The sequence below is a fragment of the Henckelia pumila genome, unplaced genomic scaffold (assembly GCF_033568475.1).
Source record: "Henckelia pumila isolate YLH828 unplaced genomic scaffold, ASM3356847v2 CTG_170, whole genome shotgun sequence".
NCBI lineage: Eukaryota > Viridiplantae > Streptophyta > Magnoliopsida > Lamiales > Gesneriaceae > Henckelia > Henckelia pumila.
In genome coordinates this window covers 1,687,810-1,705,918 of record NW_027331771.1, presented here as the reverse complement: position 1 = coordinate 1,705,918, position 18,109 = coordinate 1,687,810, and the positions used below count along the sequence as shown (strand labels likewise).

Sequence of the window (18,109 nt, the reverse complement as noted above, 5' to 3'; positions counted from 1 at the left end):
GACTGGCGCAAACTATATGGAATGGTTCCGTAAGTTGAAGATTTTCCTATGCTCGGAGAAGATTTTCTACGTGCTAGAAAAATCTCCTCCGAAGGAAGCACCGGTTGATGTGAGTCCAGAAGAGTTGGCCAAACTTGATAAATGGTGGGACCATGATATCAAGGCCAAATGCTACATGCAAGCTTCGATGTCTGATGAACTCTAGAGGCGATTTGAGGATGTCGTGAATGTTGCTGACATACACTTGCACCTAAAGGATCTTTTTGGGGTTCAATCGAGAGCTGAAAGGTACTCCACTGTCAAAGAGCTGATGACGTGCCGCATTCAAGAGGGGACTTCGGTCCGTGAGCATGGGGTACACATGATTTGGTTCATTGAAAAATTGGTGACCCTCGAGTTGGTGTTGGAGCACGAACTGTGTGTGGACTTACTGCTTCTTTCTTCTCCTTCATCGTTTGACGGTTTTGTGGTGAACTTCAATATGAACAAGCTATAGGCCACCCTTGAAGAAATGGTCAATATGATTGTCAATTATGAGGCCACATTCAAGAAGGATAAACCGGTTCTCTTGATGGGTTCCTCCTCTTCTGCTAAGAAGGGGCCAAATGCAAAGGGTAACTGCATTAAGAAAGCTTTAAACATGGACAAGTCTGAAGATGTTTGCCATCACTGCAAGAAACCCGGTCACTGGAAGCGTAACTGCAAGGAATATCTCGAGCAGTTACGAACTGCTAAGGTTAGGTTTTATATTGAAATAAATGTTTTACTTAATACTACTTCTTGGGTATTGGATACCGGATGTGGATCTCACATTTGCAATGATTTGCAGGTGATGTCAAGAAGTCGTAGGCTGAGGATGGGTGAGACCCAGTTGAGGATCGGGAATGGTTCCAGAGTTGAAGCAAAAGCTGTGGGGGATGTTTGTTTAATTTTGCAGAACAATTTTAATTTATTTTTGAGAGACGTTTTATTTGTGCCAGATTTGGTTAAAAACATTATTTCTGTTTCTATACTTGATAGAGATGGTTTTTCTTGCAATTTTGTGAATGAGATTTGCAATATTTACAAGAATGAATGTTTGATTGGATGTGGACAACTTGAAAACGATATGTACAACTTAAAATTAAAAGACGTTCCAGTTAATTATGTTGATAAACCAATAACAACAATTAAAAGAAAAAACGATAGTTAAAACCCGGCAAACCTTTGGCATGCTAGACTAGGTCATATTTCCTCACGAAGGATGAACAAGTTAGTGGGAGAGGGCATGTTTGATATGTAAGATATAAACTCTCTACCTACTTGTGAGTCCTGCCTAAAAGGAAAAATGACTAAAACACCTTTTAAGGGAAAACTTGAGTGTAGTCAAAATCTGTTGGATCTGATCCATACAGATGTTGTGGCCCATTTAGTATTGGTACTAAATTTGTTTACACCTACTTTGTTACCTTTACTGATGATTATTCTAGGTATGGGTATTTATATTTAATGAAATATAAGTCTGAATCATTTGAAAAGTTCAAAGAATTCAAGACTGAAGTAGAAAATCAGCTAGGTAAAAGTATTAAAGCACTTCGATCTGATCGAGGTGGTGAATACTTGAGTATCGAGTTTTTGAACTATCTGAAAGAAAATGGAATTCTCTCTCAGTGAACTCCTCCTGCCACACACCTCAGCTTAATGGTGTAGCAGAGCGTCATTGTAACGCCTCACTGTATCAAGACGGGTCTTTTCAGCGTGCTTATATCCTCACTCACACGCACCCTGAAAAACTTTCCAGGGGGTCACCCATCCTATAATTGCCCCAAAGTCAAGCACGCTTAACTTTGGAGTTCTTATGTGATGAGCTTCCGAAAAGAAAATGCATCTTCTTGATATGAATAGTACATATGAAATCTTTTAAGCCTTCCTCAACCATGTAGTCCCATACCTACACAGTCTCAGAATCCCTCTCATTCCGGCACGGGATCGGTTCATTCATGTCTTCCTCCGCCTAGAAGCCTACCAGGAGCCGCTCATTGTCCGTGCAACCTCTTGGCACCGGCGATCACTCCCTGCCTCTTCAGCCCCGGGCGTCATATGCCCACCAACTTCCGCTTGGTTCGTCCCCGAACCATACCGTACTAAGAGAGGTCGGCTCTGATACCATTTGTAACACATCACTGTATCAAGATGGGTCTTTTCAGCGTGCTTATGTCCTCACTCACACGCACCCTGGAAAACTTCCCATGGGGTCACCCATCCTATAATTGCCCCAAGTTAAGCACGCTTAACTTTGGAGTTCTTATGTGATGAGCTTCCGAAAAGAAGATGCATCTTCTTGATATGAATAGTACATATTAAATCTTTTAAGCCCTCCTCAACCATATAGTCCCATACCTACACAGTCTCAGAATCCCTCTCATTTCGGCACGGGATCGGTTCATTCATGTCTCCCTCCGCCTAGAAGCCTACCAGGAGTCGCTCATTGTCTGTGCAACCTCTTGACACCGGCGATCACTCCCTGCCTCTTCAGCCCCGGGCGTCATAGTCGTAATCGAACTCTGTTGGACATGGTTCGATCTATGATGAGTTTCACTGAGCTCCCACCTTCGTTTTGGGGCTATGCACTTGAAACGGTGGCGTTGTTGTTAAACAATGTCCACACTAAAGCAGTGAATAAAACTCCATACGAATTATGGACTGGCAAAACTCCTAAGTGTTCGTACTTGAGGATTTGGGGATATCCTACTTACGTGAAGCAGACAGTGGGAGATAAGTTGGATAGTAGATCTACCTTATGTTATTTTGTAGGGTATCCGAATAATTCAATCGGATATTATTCTATCATCCTAATGAAACAAAAGTGTTTGTTTCTAGGAATGCCACATTCCTTGAGAATGAGTTCTTACTTGATAGAAAAGGCAAAATGATGGAACTCGAAGAAGTTCGAGAAGAACCAGAGATACAAAATAATGATCCCACACCTCAGGAATCAATAAAAGACACACCACTTCTTAGAAAATCCGAAAGGGCTTCTAGACCTCCTGTTAGACTTAATCTCCCACTTGAAGGGGATCAAAGTGAACCTGACATTGGATATGATCCAAGAAACTTCAAGGAGGCAATTTCTGACGCCGATTCGAATTTATGGCTTGAAGCCATGCAGTCTGAAATAGACTCCATGCATGCAAACCAAGTTTGGTCTTTGGTAGATCATCCCGAAGGAATTGTTCCTGTAGGGTGTAAATGGATCTACAAAAGGAAACTTCGGCCTGATGGTAAGGTACTTACTTACAAGGCACGATTGGTCGCAAAAGGTTATACTCAAATACAAGGTGTTGAATATGATGAAACTTTTTCACCAGTTGCAATGTTCAAGTCCATAAGAATCCTAATTGCCATAGCAGCATGGCATGACTATGAGATATGACAAATGGATGTGAAGGCTTCGTTTCTTAATGGAAACATTAAGGAAGAGATCTATACAACCCGAGGGATTCACATCCATGGGAAGCGAGCATAAGGTATGCAAGCTTCAGAGATCAATCGATGGTCTCAAGTAGGCATCAAGAAGTTGGAACCAGAAATTCGATGAAACAATAAAAGACTTTGGTTTCATCAAGAACCCGGAGGAACCATGCGTGTACAAGAAAGTAGTTAAGGATACCGTGACATTCTTAGTGCTTTATGTTGACGACATCCTACTCATTGGGAATGATGTATGGATGCTACAGTCAACAAAGATATGGTTATCAGGTAGATTTTTGATGAAGGACTTGGGTGAGGCATCCTATATTCTTGGAATACAAATCTATAGAGATAGATCTAAGAGAATGATAGGACTCACTCAAGCGACCTACATCGATACCATATTGAAAAGGTTCTCTATGGATGAATCCAAGAGAGGACATCTACCTATGTGTCATGGGGTTTCTCTGTCCAAATCTAAGTCTCCCAAGACTGAAGAAGAGATAAAGAAAATGACACACATACCATATGCGTCAGCTATAGGTAGTATCATGTATGAGATGATATCTACCAGACCTGATGCTGCCTATGCTCTGAGTGTCACGAGCAGATATCAGGCCAACCCAGGCCAAATGCATTGGAAAGCTGTGAAGGATATTCTTAAGTACTTGAAAAGGACTAAGAATATATTCATAGTTTATGGGGGAGGGTAATTGAAATTGGAAGGATATACCGACTCTAGATTCCAAAGCGATGTGGATGACTCGAAATCAACCTCTGGTTTTGTATTCATGCTCAATGGCAGTGCTGTCTCTTGGAAGAGTTCCAAGCAAGACACCACAGCGGATTCCACCACTGAGGCAGAATACATTGCAGCATCAGCTGCTGCTAAAGAGGCGGTTTGGATGAGGAATTTTGTCCAAGAGTTGGGGGTCATTCTTGAAGCTGTTGGTCCAGTCCCGGTGTACTGCGACAACACTGGTGCCATTACTTAGGCAAAGGAACCAAGGTCTCATCAAAGATCCAAACACATATTAAGGAAATACCACATCATCCGGGAGATCGTAGAAAGAGGAGACATCACTGTCGAGAAAGTGACCTTTGCAGACAATATCGCTGATCCACTAACTAAGCCCTTGCCAGGACCCTTGTTTGACAAACATCACGAAGCAATGTGACTATGTAGTATGACTAGTTGGCTTTAGGGCAAGTGGGAGATTGAAAGAGTGGGTGCCCTGCTAGCCAACTTGTGGCTGAGGGCTTTCATAACTCATTTTGTAAACAATCTTTGTTTAATGTAATTTACACTCTTTATTGGCATTTACTTTATCTTTTGTCATATTGTTATGTTGTGATATACAATACGATATTTAGATAAAGACCTTGAATAAACTAGAGTGCATGTAAGATGTGATAGTGAATATGGATGACTATCATGAAACACATCTTATAATTACTGTATATTCTAAACCAGTTCCTAGTCAATTGAGCCGTCTACAATAAGGATACGGATCGCGCGATATTGAGACTAGCATTTGAGATGCCGAGTACCACGTTTCATTAGTATAGGACATGGAGATGTTCAAAGCATGCAAATGGATATTCATTGGATGGATGATCGAACTACCCTATTCGGACTTTCCAAGTGGTTCTCACTAATTGAGTGGATAGATCCGTGCTTTTGGTTGTAAACCATTAGTCCTTACTACTTGAAACATCATGGAGACTCTATATGCTAGTACTGTACTTTGACTCGTTTACCGACTCCATGAGGGTCATCAGGTGTTGATGCGATCATGGATGGCTCGCATGCTGATCAAGTGCCTAAGGATCCATTGGAGATACTACGAGGACCGGTTACGAGAGGCCGAGCTTAGAAGTTTAAGGAAACATTTCAATCTTTGTTGCTGAAGACACAAGAGGGCGTTGGATTACTTGATATTCAATTTGGAGGAAGTTATAATCTTATTGAGGTCAAAAGAGGTCAAGAAAGTGAAGAAATTGAAGACCCTGCTCGAAGCCAAGGCACGCCTGCGCCATTATTTTGCGGAGAAGAAGCGTGCCCGCGCCTCATGATCGCGCGCCTGCGCTTACGGATGCCAAATTGATGATGTTTTGCGAGCTCTAGGCGCGCCCGTGCTACCTTATCGCATGCCCGTGCCCTTGTTTGCGCAACTTCGGCACGCCCGCGCCATGGCGTTTTACATGCACCAAAGGTGTTTGTGTGTGTGTTCGGGATTTTTAATATTTTGGATTTACTTTGTTTATTTTAGGTCTTTTATTCCTACTAGAAAACTTTAGGAGATATCTTTGATATCTTTTTGATTTATTTTGCGTTATCTTTCAATATTTAGGATTGTAATATAAATACTACAACATTCATTATTTTAATGATAACTAAGATTTTCAGATTATTGATTATTCAATACAAAATTCTCTTTAGAATTTTATCAAAGCTTTTGCTTTACCCAAAATCAAACTTATCAAAGTTTCATAGCTTTGTGGCGTTTGTCAATCGATTTTCAATTGGGTTGTCAAAGACAGGTTCCTTTGAAGGTCTAATTGAATCTTTGATTGTTTTCTATCGTGAATTCTCTGTTGCTAGTTACAGGTTCAACTAGAGGTGGAAATTCCAAAATCTGTTACTTGTTTCAAAGTCGGGACAACATTATTGAATTCTTTTTTTATCGAATTGAGGTGCGATTCGTTGAAATCGTGTTGCCTTTCATACTTAAGATTCATATCATTTGGTATCAAAGCATAGGTTTGAAACAAGTAAGTTTTCACATCTTTGAGACTATCTGTTCTTCGTGTTCTTCGCGTTCTTCGTCCTTCTTCAAGTTATCTTGAAAAAATTCAAAAAAAATAAAAAAAAAAAATAAAAAAAAATAAAGACCAAAAAAGCTTCAAAAAAAATAATAATAGAAGAAGCAAGATAACTTGTGGACAATTTTCGTTCTTGTTCATCCTTGGATGCAAGTCAAAATTCGAGCATCCCTAAATTTCTTCTTCTTGTTTTTTTGTCAATCTTCGAGAGTCGATCTTCAAGCGTCTAAAAGTTGTGAACTTGAGAGTTTGATTCACTTTTACACAAAGCAAAAGCCTACATAAATTGAGTGGAAAGAAAAAGAGTGTTGGAGTGATTCGTTTGGAGTGATCTGTGAGAACTTGTGTGAGGAATTTTACTACTAACCTTTTTCTTGCAGGTACCATGAATCCTAATAAAGATGCTAGTGAAAGTGTGAACCAAGGAATTTCCGAGGTTCAAATGGATGCGTTGATGGGTCAATTTACTAGGGTGATGAGGTCGGAGTTGGAACCTCTTCATGAGCGGATGAGTAGATTGAAGGAGAGTTGTGGTAGTGGAAAAAAAAAATAAAGATAGGAAGGGAAATAATTTTGAAGGAGATGAGGAGAGTTTTGATGAGAATTGGGATGGAGGGAGAAGAGTACATGAGGTTAGACATAGGCGAGAAGCGGTACGAGGAAAACATACGGAGTACAGTAAGGAGGATGAAAATATTAGTAGTATTAAGATGAAAATTCCAGCGTTTCATGGGAAGTCTGACCCAGAGGCGTATTTGGAATGGGAGAAGCGTGTGGAGTTTGTGTTTGATTGCCATCACTATTCTGACCTTAAGAAAGTGAGGTTGGCACTGGTTGAGTTTGTAGACTATGCGTTAATCTGGTGGAATAAATTAGTGACCACTAGAAGAAGGTGTGGAGAGCCGCCTATTGAGACGTGGGAGGAGATGAAGCGTGTCATGAAGAAGCGGTTTGTGCCTAACTATTATTATCATGACATGTACAGGCGATTACAAACTCTGAAGCAAGGTCCAAGAAGCGTGGAGGATTACTACAAGGATTTGGAAACCACGATGATCCGGGCCAACATTGAGGAGGATAATGAAGCTACAATGGCCAGATTTTTGTGCGGTTTGAATAGAGAAATCCAAGATCAAGTGGAGCTTCGCCACTGTTTTGATTTGGATGAGATGGTGCAGACAGCCATGAAGGTGAAGCAGCAGCTCAAGAGGAGAGGAGCTGGTCGACTTCCTACCGGTGGAGGATCGTTAATTCCTTGGCGTCCACGCGTTGCAAAATGGGAGGAAAACAAGTCGGTGTCCAAGCCAAAATTTGACACCAAATTGGAGGCACCAAAACAAGTGGGTAAAGGTACACCTGAAACTACTAATACTCGTTCTAGGGATATTAACTTTTTTAGATGTCAAGGACTTGGTCATATTGCCAGTCAGTGTCCTAATAAAAAAATTATGATTATGAATGTTGGTGGTGAGATTGAGTCGGAGAGTGAGGATGAGAAATATGATAGTATGCCTGTGTTGGAGGATCCTGATGAAGAGGGATATGATGCGGTGGTTGGAGAATTGCTAGTGACCAGGAGAGTGTTGAATGTACAACCAAAGGAGGAGGAAGAAACTCAAAGGGAGAATTTATTCCATACTAGATGCTTTGTGAATAACAAAGTATGTAGTGTTATTATTGATAGTGGGAGTTGCACTAATGTAGCGAGTTATGAGCTGGTGGAAAAGTTGAGTTTGCCTGTTATAAAACATCCTCAACCTTATAAATTGCAGTGGTTTAATGATAGTTTGGAGGTGAAAGTGCATAAGCAGGTGGTAGTACCGTTTTCCATTGGTAAGTATGTAGATGAACTGTTGTGTGATGTGGTGCCTATGCAAGCTTGTCATATTTTATTGGGTAGGCCGTGGCAATTTGATAGAAAGGTGATACATGACGGTTTTAAAAATCGTTATTCTTTTACTTTGAAAAAGGAGCCTATTGTATTGTTACCGATGACTCCAAAGCAAGTGTTGGAGGACCATTTGAAAAAGAAAAAGAAAGAAGAGGCCGAAAAAAAGAGTGAACAAAAAAGTGAGATGGCCTTAGAAAAAAATATTGAGAGAAAAAAAGATGAAAAAAAAATTGAGAGGAAAGAGGCCGATAAAAAAATATTTATGGCCCAAAAGATTGAGTTGCGAGAGATTTTACATGAGTATACTCCACTTGTGTTGATTTTCTATAAGGAATTTCTCCTTAACACAAGTGATATAGCCGGAAATCTTTCGAGCAATGTTGTTTCTCTTTTGCAAAAATTTGAAGATTTATTTCCAGAGGATTTTCCTCAAGGATTACCACATTTGAGGGGGATTGAACATCAAATTGATTTTGTGCCCGGAAGTGCGTTGCCAAACCGTCCAGCGTATAGGAGCAACCCAGAGGAAACAAAAGAGATGCAAAGACAGGTAAGTGAACTTTTAGATAAAGGCTTTGTGCGTGAGTCCATGTCACCGTGTGCTGTGCCTGTTTTGTTAGTCCCTAAGAAAGACGGTTCATGGAGAATGTGTGTGGATTGTAGAGCCATTAATAACATTACCATCAAGTATAGGCATCCTATTCCTAGACTAGATGATATGTTGGATGAGTTGCATGGTTCTAGCGTCTTTAGTAAAATTGATTTAAAAAGTGGTTACCATCAAATTAGGATGAGAGAAGGTGATGAGTGGAAAACTGCTTTTAAAACCAAATACGGCTTGTATGAGTGGTTGGTTATGCCCTTTGTACTAACTAATGCACCTAGCACTTTTATGAGATTGATGAATCATGTGTTGCGTGCTTATATTGGAAAATTTGTTGTGGTATATTTTGATAATATCTTGGTATATAGCAAAAATTTGGATGAGCATGTCGAACATTTGAGAATTGTGCTAATCACACTAAAAGCTGAACAGTTGTATGCTAACTTGAAGAAGTGTGTGTTTTGTACAAAAGAACTTGTGTTTTTTGATTTTGTTGTGAGTTCCCAAGGTGTCAGAGTTGATGAGAACAAGGTAAGTGCGATTCGAGATTGGCCAACGCCTACTTCTATTGTTCAAGTTCGAAGTTTTCATGGTCTTGCAAGTTTCTATAGGAGATTTATGAAATATTTCAGTACTTTGGTGGCACCTATGACTGCAGTGATCAAGAAGAACGTTCCATTCCATTGGGGCGAGGAGCAAGAGAAGTCTTTTAATATTATCAAGCATAAATTAATTAATGCTCCTTTACTTGTTTTACCTGATTTTACTAAAACTTTTGAAATTGAATGTGATGCATCAGGTGTAGCAATTGGAGGTGTCTTGATGCAAGGTAGGCGACCGATTGCTTACTTCAGTGAGAAGATTAGTGGGGCGTCCTTGAATTATCCTACCTACGACAAGGAGTTTTATGTGTTGGTAAGAGTACTTGAGACATGGCAACACTATTTGAGGCCAAAAGAATTTGTGATTCATACGGATCATGAATCATTGAAGCATCTCAAAGGACAACACAAGCTAAACAAGAGGCATGCTAAGTGGGTGGCGTTTGTGGAAACTTTTCCCTACGTTATCAAATACAAGCAAGGGAAGGAAAATGTGGTAGCGGATGCTCTATCACGAAGGTATGTACTTTTATCTACTCTAGATTTTAAATTTTTAGGATTTGAGTATGTGAAAGAGTTATATACTAGTGATCTTAATTTTGGTGAGATATATGCGTCATGTTTGCATGGTCCAAAAGATAAATTCTTCATGCATGATGGGTATTTGTTTAAGGAGGATAAGTTATGTATTCCTAAGTCATCTATTCGTGAATTACTTGTTAAGGAATCACATGGGGGTGGTTTAATGGGACATTTTGGAGTGGCTAAAACTTATGAAACTTTGCATGAACATTTTTATTGGCCACATATGAAGCATGATGTTGAGAAAATTTGCGAAAGATGTGTGACTTGTAGGAAAGCAAAGTCTAGACAACAACCACATGGTTTGTATACTCCACTTTCCGTTCCTAATGAACCGTGGGTAGATATTTCTATGGATTTTGTTTTAGGACTACCGAGGTCTAAGAAGGGGAGGGATTCAATTTTTGTTGTGGTTGATAGATTTTCTAAGATGGCTCATTTTATTGCTTGTTATAAATCTGATGATGCTTCTCATGTTGCTAAATTGTTCTTTAATGAAGTTGTTAGATTGCATGGCATGCCTAGGAGTATTGTGTCTGATAGAGATACTCGTTTCTTGAGCTACTTTTGGAAAACATTATGGTGCAAACTTGGTACTAAACTACTGTTTTCGACTACATGTCATCCTCAAACGGATGGTCAAACTGAAGTTGTTAATAGAATGTTAGGAACTTTGTTGCGTGCTATAATTAAAAAGAATTTGAAGAGTTGGGAAGAATGTTTGCCATTTGTTGAGTTTGCATATAATCGTAGTGTGCATTCAACTACAAATTTTTCACCATTTGAAATTGTGTATGGTTTTAATCCTTTAACCCCATTGGATTTGATGTCTTTGCCTATGAGTGAAAGGGTTAACATGGATGGTAAGAAAAAGGCGGAATTTGTGAGAAATTTGCATGAAAAAGTGAAGGCGAACATTGAGAAAAAGAATTTGCAGTATACAAAGCAAACAAATAAGGGAAAGAAGAGAGTTGTGTTTGAACCAGGAGATTAGGTGTGGTTGCATTTGAGGAAAGAGCGGTTTCCTAAAAAACGGCGCTCAAAGCTTCTACCTAGAGGCGATGGACCATTTCAAGTATTGGAGCGCATCAATGACAATTCTTACAAATTAGATTTGCCAGGTGAGTATAATGTCAGTGCTACTTTTAATGTTTCTGATTTATCTCCATTTGATGTAGGTGATGATCAAGATTTGAGGACAAATCCTTTTCAAGAAGGGAAGGATGATGCGATCATGGATGACTCGCATGCTGATCAAGTGCCTAAGGATCCGTTGGAGATACTACGAGGACCAGTTACGAGAGGCCGAGCTCAGAAGTTTAAGGAAGCATTTCAATCTTTGTTGCTGAAGACACAAGAGGGCATTGGATTTCTTGATATTCAATTTGGAGGAAGGTATAATCTTATTGAGGTCAAAAGAGGTCAAGAAAGTGAAGAAACTGAAGACCCTGCTCGAAGCCAAGGCGCGCCCGCACCATTATTTTGCGGAGAAGAAGCGCGCCCGCGCTTACGGATGCCAAATTGACGATGTTTTGCGAGCTCTAGGCGCGCCCGCGCTACCTTATCGCGCGCCCGCGCCCTTATTTGCGCAACTTCGGCGCGCCCGCGCCTCTCTCTAGCGCGCCCGCGCCATGGTGTTTTACATGCACCGAAGGTGTTTGTGTGTGTGTTTGGGATTTTTAATATTTTGGATTTACTTTGTTTATTTTAGGTTCTTTATTCCTACTAGGAAACTTTAGGAGATATCTTTGATATCTTTTTGATTTATTTTGCGTTATCTTTCAATATTTAGGGTTGTAATATAAATACTACAACATTCATTATTTTAATGATAACTAAGATTTTCAGATTATTGATTATTCAATACAAAATTCTCTTTAGAATTTTATCAAAGCTTTTGCTTTACCCAAAATCAAACTTATCAAAGTTTCATAGCTTTGTGGCGTTTGTCAATCGATTTTCAATTGGGTTGTCAAAGACAGGTTCCTTTGAAGGTCTAATTGAATCTTTGATTTTTTTCTATCGTGAATTCTCTGTTGCTAGTTACAGGTTCAACTAGAGGTGGAGATTCCAAAATCTGTTACTTGTTTCAAAGTCGGGACAACATTATTGAATTCTTTTGTTATCGAATTGAGGTGCGATTCGTTGAAATCGTGTTGCCTTTCATACTTAAGATTCATATCAGGTGTCGAGATTGGGTGCAGTTATGACACATATAGGATTCAATGCTTTATTGTCAAGGATTCACCACACGCTTGCGAGCGTGGATATCCTATGCGATATGAGGAAATATTAGTGTGACAAATCTCTGAACAGAGCACATGATAAGAGTCATTTTTCCATGTTTTATTGTTCGTTTTCTTGATGTTTTGCATTAGTTATTTGTCGTCTTTTTAGTAATTATCAAATTTTGTTTGCATTTAGTGTAATGTTGTGTGCTTTGTTTACTCCTATTGATTTATGGTTAAATTGACAGGAAAATGAGAAAAAGAGCATGTTCAGGCTTCATCAGGGGATGCGCTCGGTCTGCAGAAAAGAGCAGACCGAGCGCTGGCATTCTTTAGGAGGCAAAAAGTTGGTGGATTTTGAGCGCTTGGTCTGCAGAAAAGAGCAGACAGAGCGCTGGCATCATTTAGAAGGGCAGAAGGTTGAAGAATTTTGGGCGCTCGGTTGCTAAAAAAGAGCAGACCGAGCGCCCGTGAGTAATTGTGAGAGTTATTATTCCGGGTGTTTTAAAAGGAAAGGACTCTAAGGCGCACTATATATAGAATATTTTCAGACGTTTTGAGGGTTGGAAAAACACAGCAAAATCAGCGGAGGCGGCTCTGAAGATCCATTCTTCTTCTTCTTCTCGTTGGGAGTTCTTCTTCTTCAATTTTACTGAAATTTTATGTTGAAAATTTTATTAGTTTGAATTTTATTATGAGTTGTAGTAGCTAAACTCTCTTTTGTTGGCATTTAGGGGATCCTAACCCCGAAACATGTTTTTGTGATTGAATCATTGGACGAATTGATTTAGTTTTATACAAGTATTTGATTTTATTATGGTTTATTATTCTATGTTGAGAAGTATCTAACTTTAACATAGATTCGTAAGTTGTGAATGGATGTCGAGAGATAGATTGAGTGAAAAAATCCATGGACTTAAAATATGCATAGAGATATGATATTTAGTACATGTTGATAACCATAGACCACCAGGTTGAAAGTTGTAGGAATTCAATGAACGTAAAGCAATCAGTAATGATAAATAATTAAAAAGATTTAATTGTTTCATTAACTTGAATTAGATTGGCATAAACTCGAGAGAGAGTGTCGATATTTCAGAAATTCATGTCAAATTTATGAGTGTAAAAGTAAGTTTAAATCGTCCAGATTCAATTTGGAGGAAGGTGAACCGAGATTCCAACAAAACTTCCTCATATTATATTTTTCTGTGCTAAGCATTGTTGTGGTTTATTTTATTTTCATTCAAGTATTTTCAAATTGAATTCTTTAATTTATAATTTTAGAATAATCAATGATCAAATTTTCGTTACTTTGTGTAGAGAAATTAAATAATTGAATTATTGTGATGTAGTCCCTGAGAACGATACTCGTACTCAGTACACTTTTCTATAACTTGAGTCGTGCACTTGCGATAATTTTGAGCATAAAAGAGAGATAATTATATTGAATTTAAGTGTTAGTATTTGCTCGATCAAGTTTTTGGCGCCGTTGCCGGGGACTATTGATTACTTTGATTTTTCTTATTTCATTTTCTCTACTTCAATTTTAATCACTATTTTCATCTGTGAACTGCAGGATTCTCTTGCAGTGCATGCAAAATCACCTGAAGCAGAACTCTTACCTTTTGATCCAGAAATTGAAAGAACTTTTCGCAGAAGAAGAAGACAACAAAAAGAATCAATGGCAGAACAAGAACGACTACGTGGAGATGGAGAAGCAAAGAATAATGCACCACCTATCTACAGATCCATGATGAATAGCGCTTTTCCATCCATCGAAAATGCCAGACCAAGCATCATCAGGCCAACAATAGCAGCAAATCAGTTTGAAATAAAGCCCTCTATCATTCAAATGGTGCAAAACATAGTCCAGTTTGGTGGGATGACAATCGATGACCCATATGCTCACCTGACAAATTTTCTAGAAATCTGTGACACTTTTAAGATGCAGGGAGTTTCTGATGACGCTATTTGTTTGCGTTTATTCCCTTTTTCTTTAAGAGATAAAGCTAAAGCATGGCTAACAAATCTACCTGCAGGTTCCATCACTACTTGGGATGATCTCGCTAAGGCTTTCCTGACCAAATATTTTCCACCTTCCAAATCAATGAAACTCAGAGCTGACATCACAACATTTTCTCAAGGCGATCAGAAAACACTCTATGAAGCATGGGAACGTTACAAAGATCTACTAAGGAGATGCCCACATCACCAACTACTAGACGGTCTTGTGGTACAAACTTTTTATTATGGTCTTCCTCACTCAAATCACACCATGTTAGATGCAGCTGTAGGGGGAAATTTGTTAAAAAAATCACCAGAGGACGGATATGAGTTAATTGAGTAGATGGCATCCAGTAGCTATCATCCTCAATCCGATAGGAATGCAGCCAAGAGACCCGCAGGAATGCATCAAGCTGATGCATTCACCTCAGCAGCAGCTCAGCTTGAAGTCATGAATAAGAGGATTGAAGAGCTAACTATAGGGCAGTCTACGATGCATATTCAAGAAGTGTGGTTTGAGAAATGTGGTGCTGAACACTTCACAAAAGATTGTGAGACAGACAATCCTTCATATCAGCCAGAGGGAGGAATGGTGAACCATGTGGGAAATCCGAACTGCCCTAGGAATGATCCATTCTCGAACACATATAATCAAGGGTGGAAACAACATCCAAACTTTTCATGGGGAGGACAGAATAATAGATCATATGAGAATCAGAACTACGAAAGACAGCCTCAAGAAGAGAAGTCAAGCATGGAACAGATGATGCAGAAGTTTATATCATCCACTGAGACCAGAATGCAGAATCAGGATGCATCAATTAAGAACTTGGAAAATCAAATAGGGAAGTTAGCTAAAGCGATGTCCAGCAGAGAGCTGGGTACTTTGCCAAGTGACAGGGAAAAGAATCCAAAAGAGCAGGTCAAGGCAGTTGAACTGAGAAGTGGGAAGATAATTGAGGGTGAGAAACAAGGAGAGAAAGAATCAGAACCAGCTACACCAAGGAAAACTGCAGGTAAGTCTTCTGATTCTACACAACCACCCACATCAAAGTCAAATATTGTTATTCCACTAAATTTTCCTGCAGCTATCAAGAAGGCCAAGCTAGATTCTCAATTTGCAAAATTCCTAGAAGTATTCAAGAAATTGAATATAAACATCCCTTTCACTGATTCATTGATGAAAATGCCCAGTTACGCTAAATTCTTGAAGGAGATTCTCTCCAACAAGAGAAAATTGGAGGAGCATGCAATGATCAGCCTAACAGAAAATTGCTCTGCGCTAGTTTAGAACAAGATACCACCAAAGCAAAAAGATCCAGGAAGTTTTTCTATTCCTTGTATTATTAATGATGTGCAATTTTCATAAAGCTTTGTGTGATTTGGGAGCTAGCATACACTTAATGCCATATTCTATTTTCAGGAAACTGAACTTGGGAGAGCCGAAACCCACCCGGATGTCGTTGCAACTGGCGGACAGGTCTATCAAATATCCCAGGGGGATAATAGAGGATGTGCTGGTGAAAGTTGATAAGTTCATCTTTCCGATGGATTTTGTGGTGCTTGATATGGAGGAGGGCTTGGACATGCCACTTATTCTGGGAAGACCTTTCCTGGCAACAGGAAAAGCATTAATCGATGTCCAAAAGGGAGAGCTACATCTGAGAGTGGGAGAGGAGAAAATTTCCTTTGATGTGTTTAATGCACTGAAATTTTCACAAAGTAATGAAGAGTGTTTTCAAATCGATATTGTGGACTCACTTTTATATGATTATGTGCAGGATACATTTTAGGAACCATTAGAAGCTGCACTCATATCTCCTCCTCGTGATGACCTAGTCAATGTAGAGATAAAAGAGATTACGGCTTATTTGAATGATAACCAGTCATGGAGAAAAGGTGGAAAGCTCAGACTCGAAGATCTTGGTGACCGAAAGGATTTAGTCCTCCATAAACCAAGTCTTGAAGAACCACCAACTGTGGAATTGAAACCATTACCTACCCATATCAAATATGTATTTTTAGGTGATAATGAAAATTTACCAGTCATAATTTCTTCTTCTTTGGCAGGTGAGATGGAGACCAGGTTGTTGGATGTTCTCAAAAGTCATAAGAGTGTGTTTGCTTGGAAGGTCGCAGATATCAAAGGCATTAATCCATCTATCTGCATGCACAAGATATTAATGGAAGAGAACATCAACCCCATGGTCCAACCACAGAGGAGATTGAATCCCAAGATGCAAGAAGTAGTAAAGGCTGAAACGATAAAACTTCTGGATGCAGGTATCATTTATCCCATTTTGATAGTGCATGGGTGAGTTCGGTTCAATGTGTACCGAAAAAAGGGGGGATAACTGTCATTAGAATGAATAGAATGAGTTGATACCTACTAGAACAGTTACAGGGTGGCCTGTGTATATAGACTATAGAAAATTGAATGATGCAACCCGTAAAGACCATTTTCACCTCCCCTTCATTGACCAAATGCTAGAAAGGCTTGCTGGGTATGAATTTTATTGCTTTTTAGATGGGTATTCAGGATACAATCAAATTGCGATTGCACCTGAAGATCAGGATAAAACAACTTTCACTTGCCCATATGGTATGTTTGCCGCATGCCTTTTGGTCTTTGTAATGCTCCTGCGACTTTTCAGAGATGCATGACTGCTATATTTCATGATATGGTTGAAAATTTTCTAGAAATATTCATGGATGATTTTTCCATTTATGGTCAGTCTTTTGATGCATGTCTAAATAATCTGAATAATGTTTTGATGAGATGTGAGGAAACGAACCTGGTAGTCAACTGGGAGAAGTGTCACTTCATGGTGACCGAAGGTATTGTGTTAGGGCACCGAATATCTGAGCAGGGAATCGAGGTGGACAGGGCCAAAGTGCAAGTCATTCAGAATCTACCTCCACCGATGACAATCAAGGTAGTTAGAAGTTTTCTAGGCCACGTCGGTTTTTATCGGCGGTTCATTAAAGATTTTTCAAAAATTGCAAAACCTCTGTCTTCGTTATTGATGAAAGATACACCTTTTCATTTTGATTCCACTTGTTTGCAGGAGTTTGAATTTCTGAGAGAAAGATTGGTGACTGCACCAGTGCTGACTTCATCGGATTGAGATATTCCATTTGAGGTAATGTATGACGCCAGCGACTCAGCTTTCGGTGTTGTACTTGGCCAGAGGATAGACAAGGTATTTCGTATTATTTACTATGCTAGAAAAACCTTGAATGAGGCTCAAGTGAATTATGCTACCACTGAAAAGAGCTGTAGTTTTTGCACTGGACAAGTTTCATTCATACCTTGTACTTTTGAAAATCACTATTTACACTGATCATTCTGCAATTAAACACCTTTTGCCTAAGAAAGATGCAAAACCTAGATTGACTAGGTGGATTCTACTCTTGCAAGAATTTTACTTAGAGATAAAAGATAAAAAAGGAGTAGAAAATGTTGTCGCTGATCACCTATCTAGACTAGAATGCATTCCTAATTGTGCACAGAATGATACTGAGGACATAGATGATTGGTTTCCTGATGAAAAGTTGTTTGCCATAGAACACTCGCCGTGGTATTCCAATTTTGCAAATTACTTGGTCACGGGCACACTCCCACATAACTTGTATTTTCATCAAAAGAAAAAGTTTCTATCAGATGTAAAACATTATTTTTGGAAAGAACCTTTCTTGTTTAAAATCTGTGCTGACTCTATGATTCGGAGATGTGTGGCGGAAGGAGAAATGAAAAACATCCTCAGTCATTGTCATGACCGTGAGGTAGGTGGCCATGCTGGGCCTATCAAGACGGCAGCTAAGGTACTTGAATGTGGGTTTTATTGGCCCAATCTTTTTAAGGTTGCATGTGCTTATGTCATTGAGTGTGATAGATGTCAGCAGACAGGTAATATCTCAA

The 18,109-nt window shown here is 39.3% G+C and overlaps 1 protein-coding gene, 1 non-coding gene and 1 pseudogene across 2 annotated transcripts; 2 read left to right on the top strand and 1 right to left on the bottom strand.

The window, feature by feature from the left end:
- The first annotated feature begins 511 nt into the window (after window positions 1-511).
- Window positions 512-14,530, top strand: LOC140870689 (uncharacterized; annotated as a pseudogene).
- LOC140870691 (small nucleolar RNA R71) lies at window positions 14,294-14,400 on the bottom strand. The gene has a single exon (XR_012147527.1). It is a non-coding gene; the product is annotated as a small nucleolar RNA R71 (small nucleolar RNA).
- On the top strand, window positions 14,531-15,478 carry LOC140870688 (uncharacterized). Its single transcript, XM_073273082.1, has one exon. It carries the CDS (start codon window positions 14,531-14,533, stop codon window positions 15,476-15,478), a length of 948 nt encoding a protein of 315 aa, XP_073129183.1.
- The last annotated feature ends 2,631 nt before the right edge of the window (window positions 15,479-18,109 follow it).

Bases quoted from the DNA above. Each gene is read 5' to 3' on its own strand.
- LOC140870688 (XM_073273082.1), top strand. From the start codon at position 14,531: ATGGCATCCAGTAGCTATCATCCTCAATCCGATAGGAATGCAGCCAAG.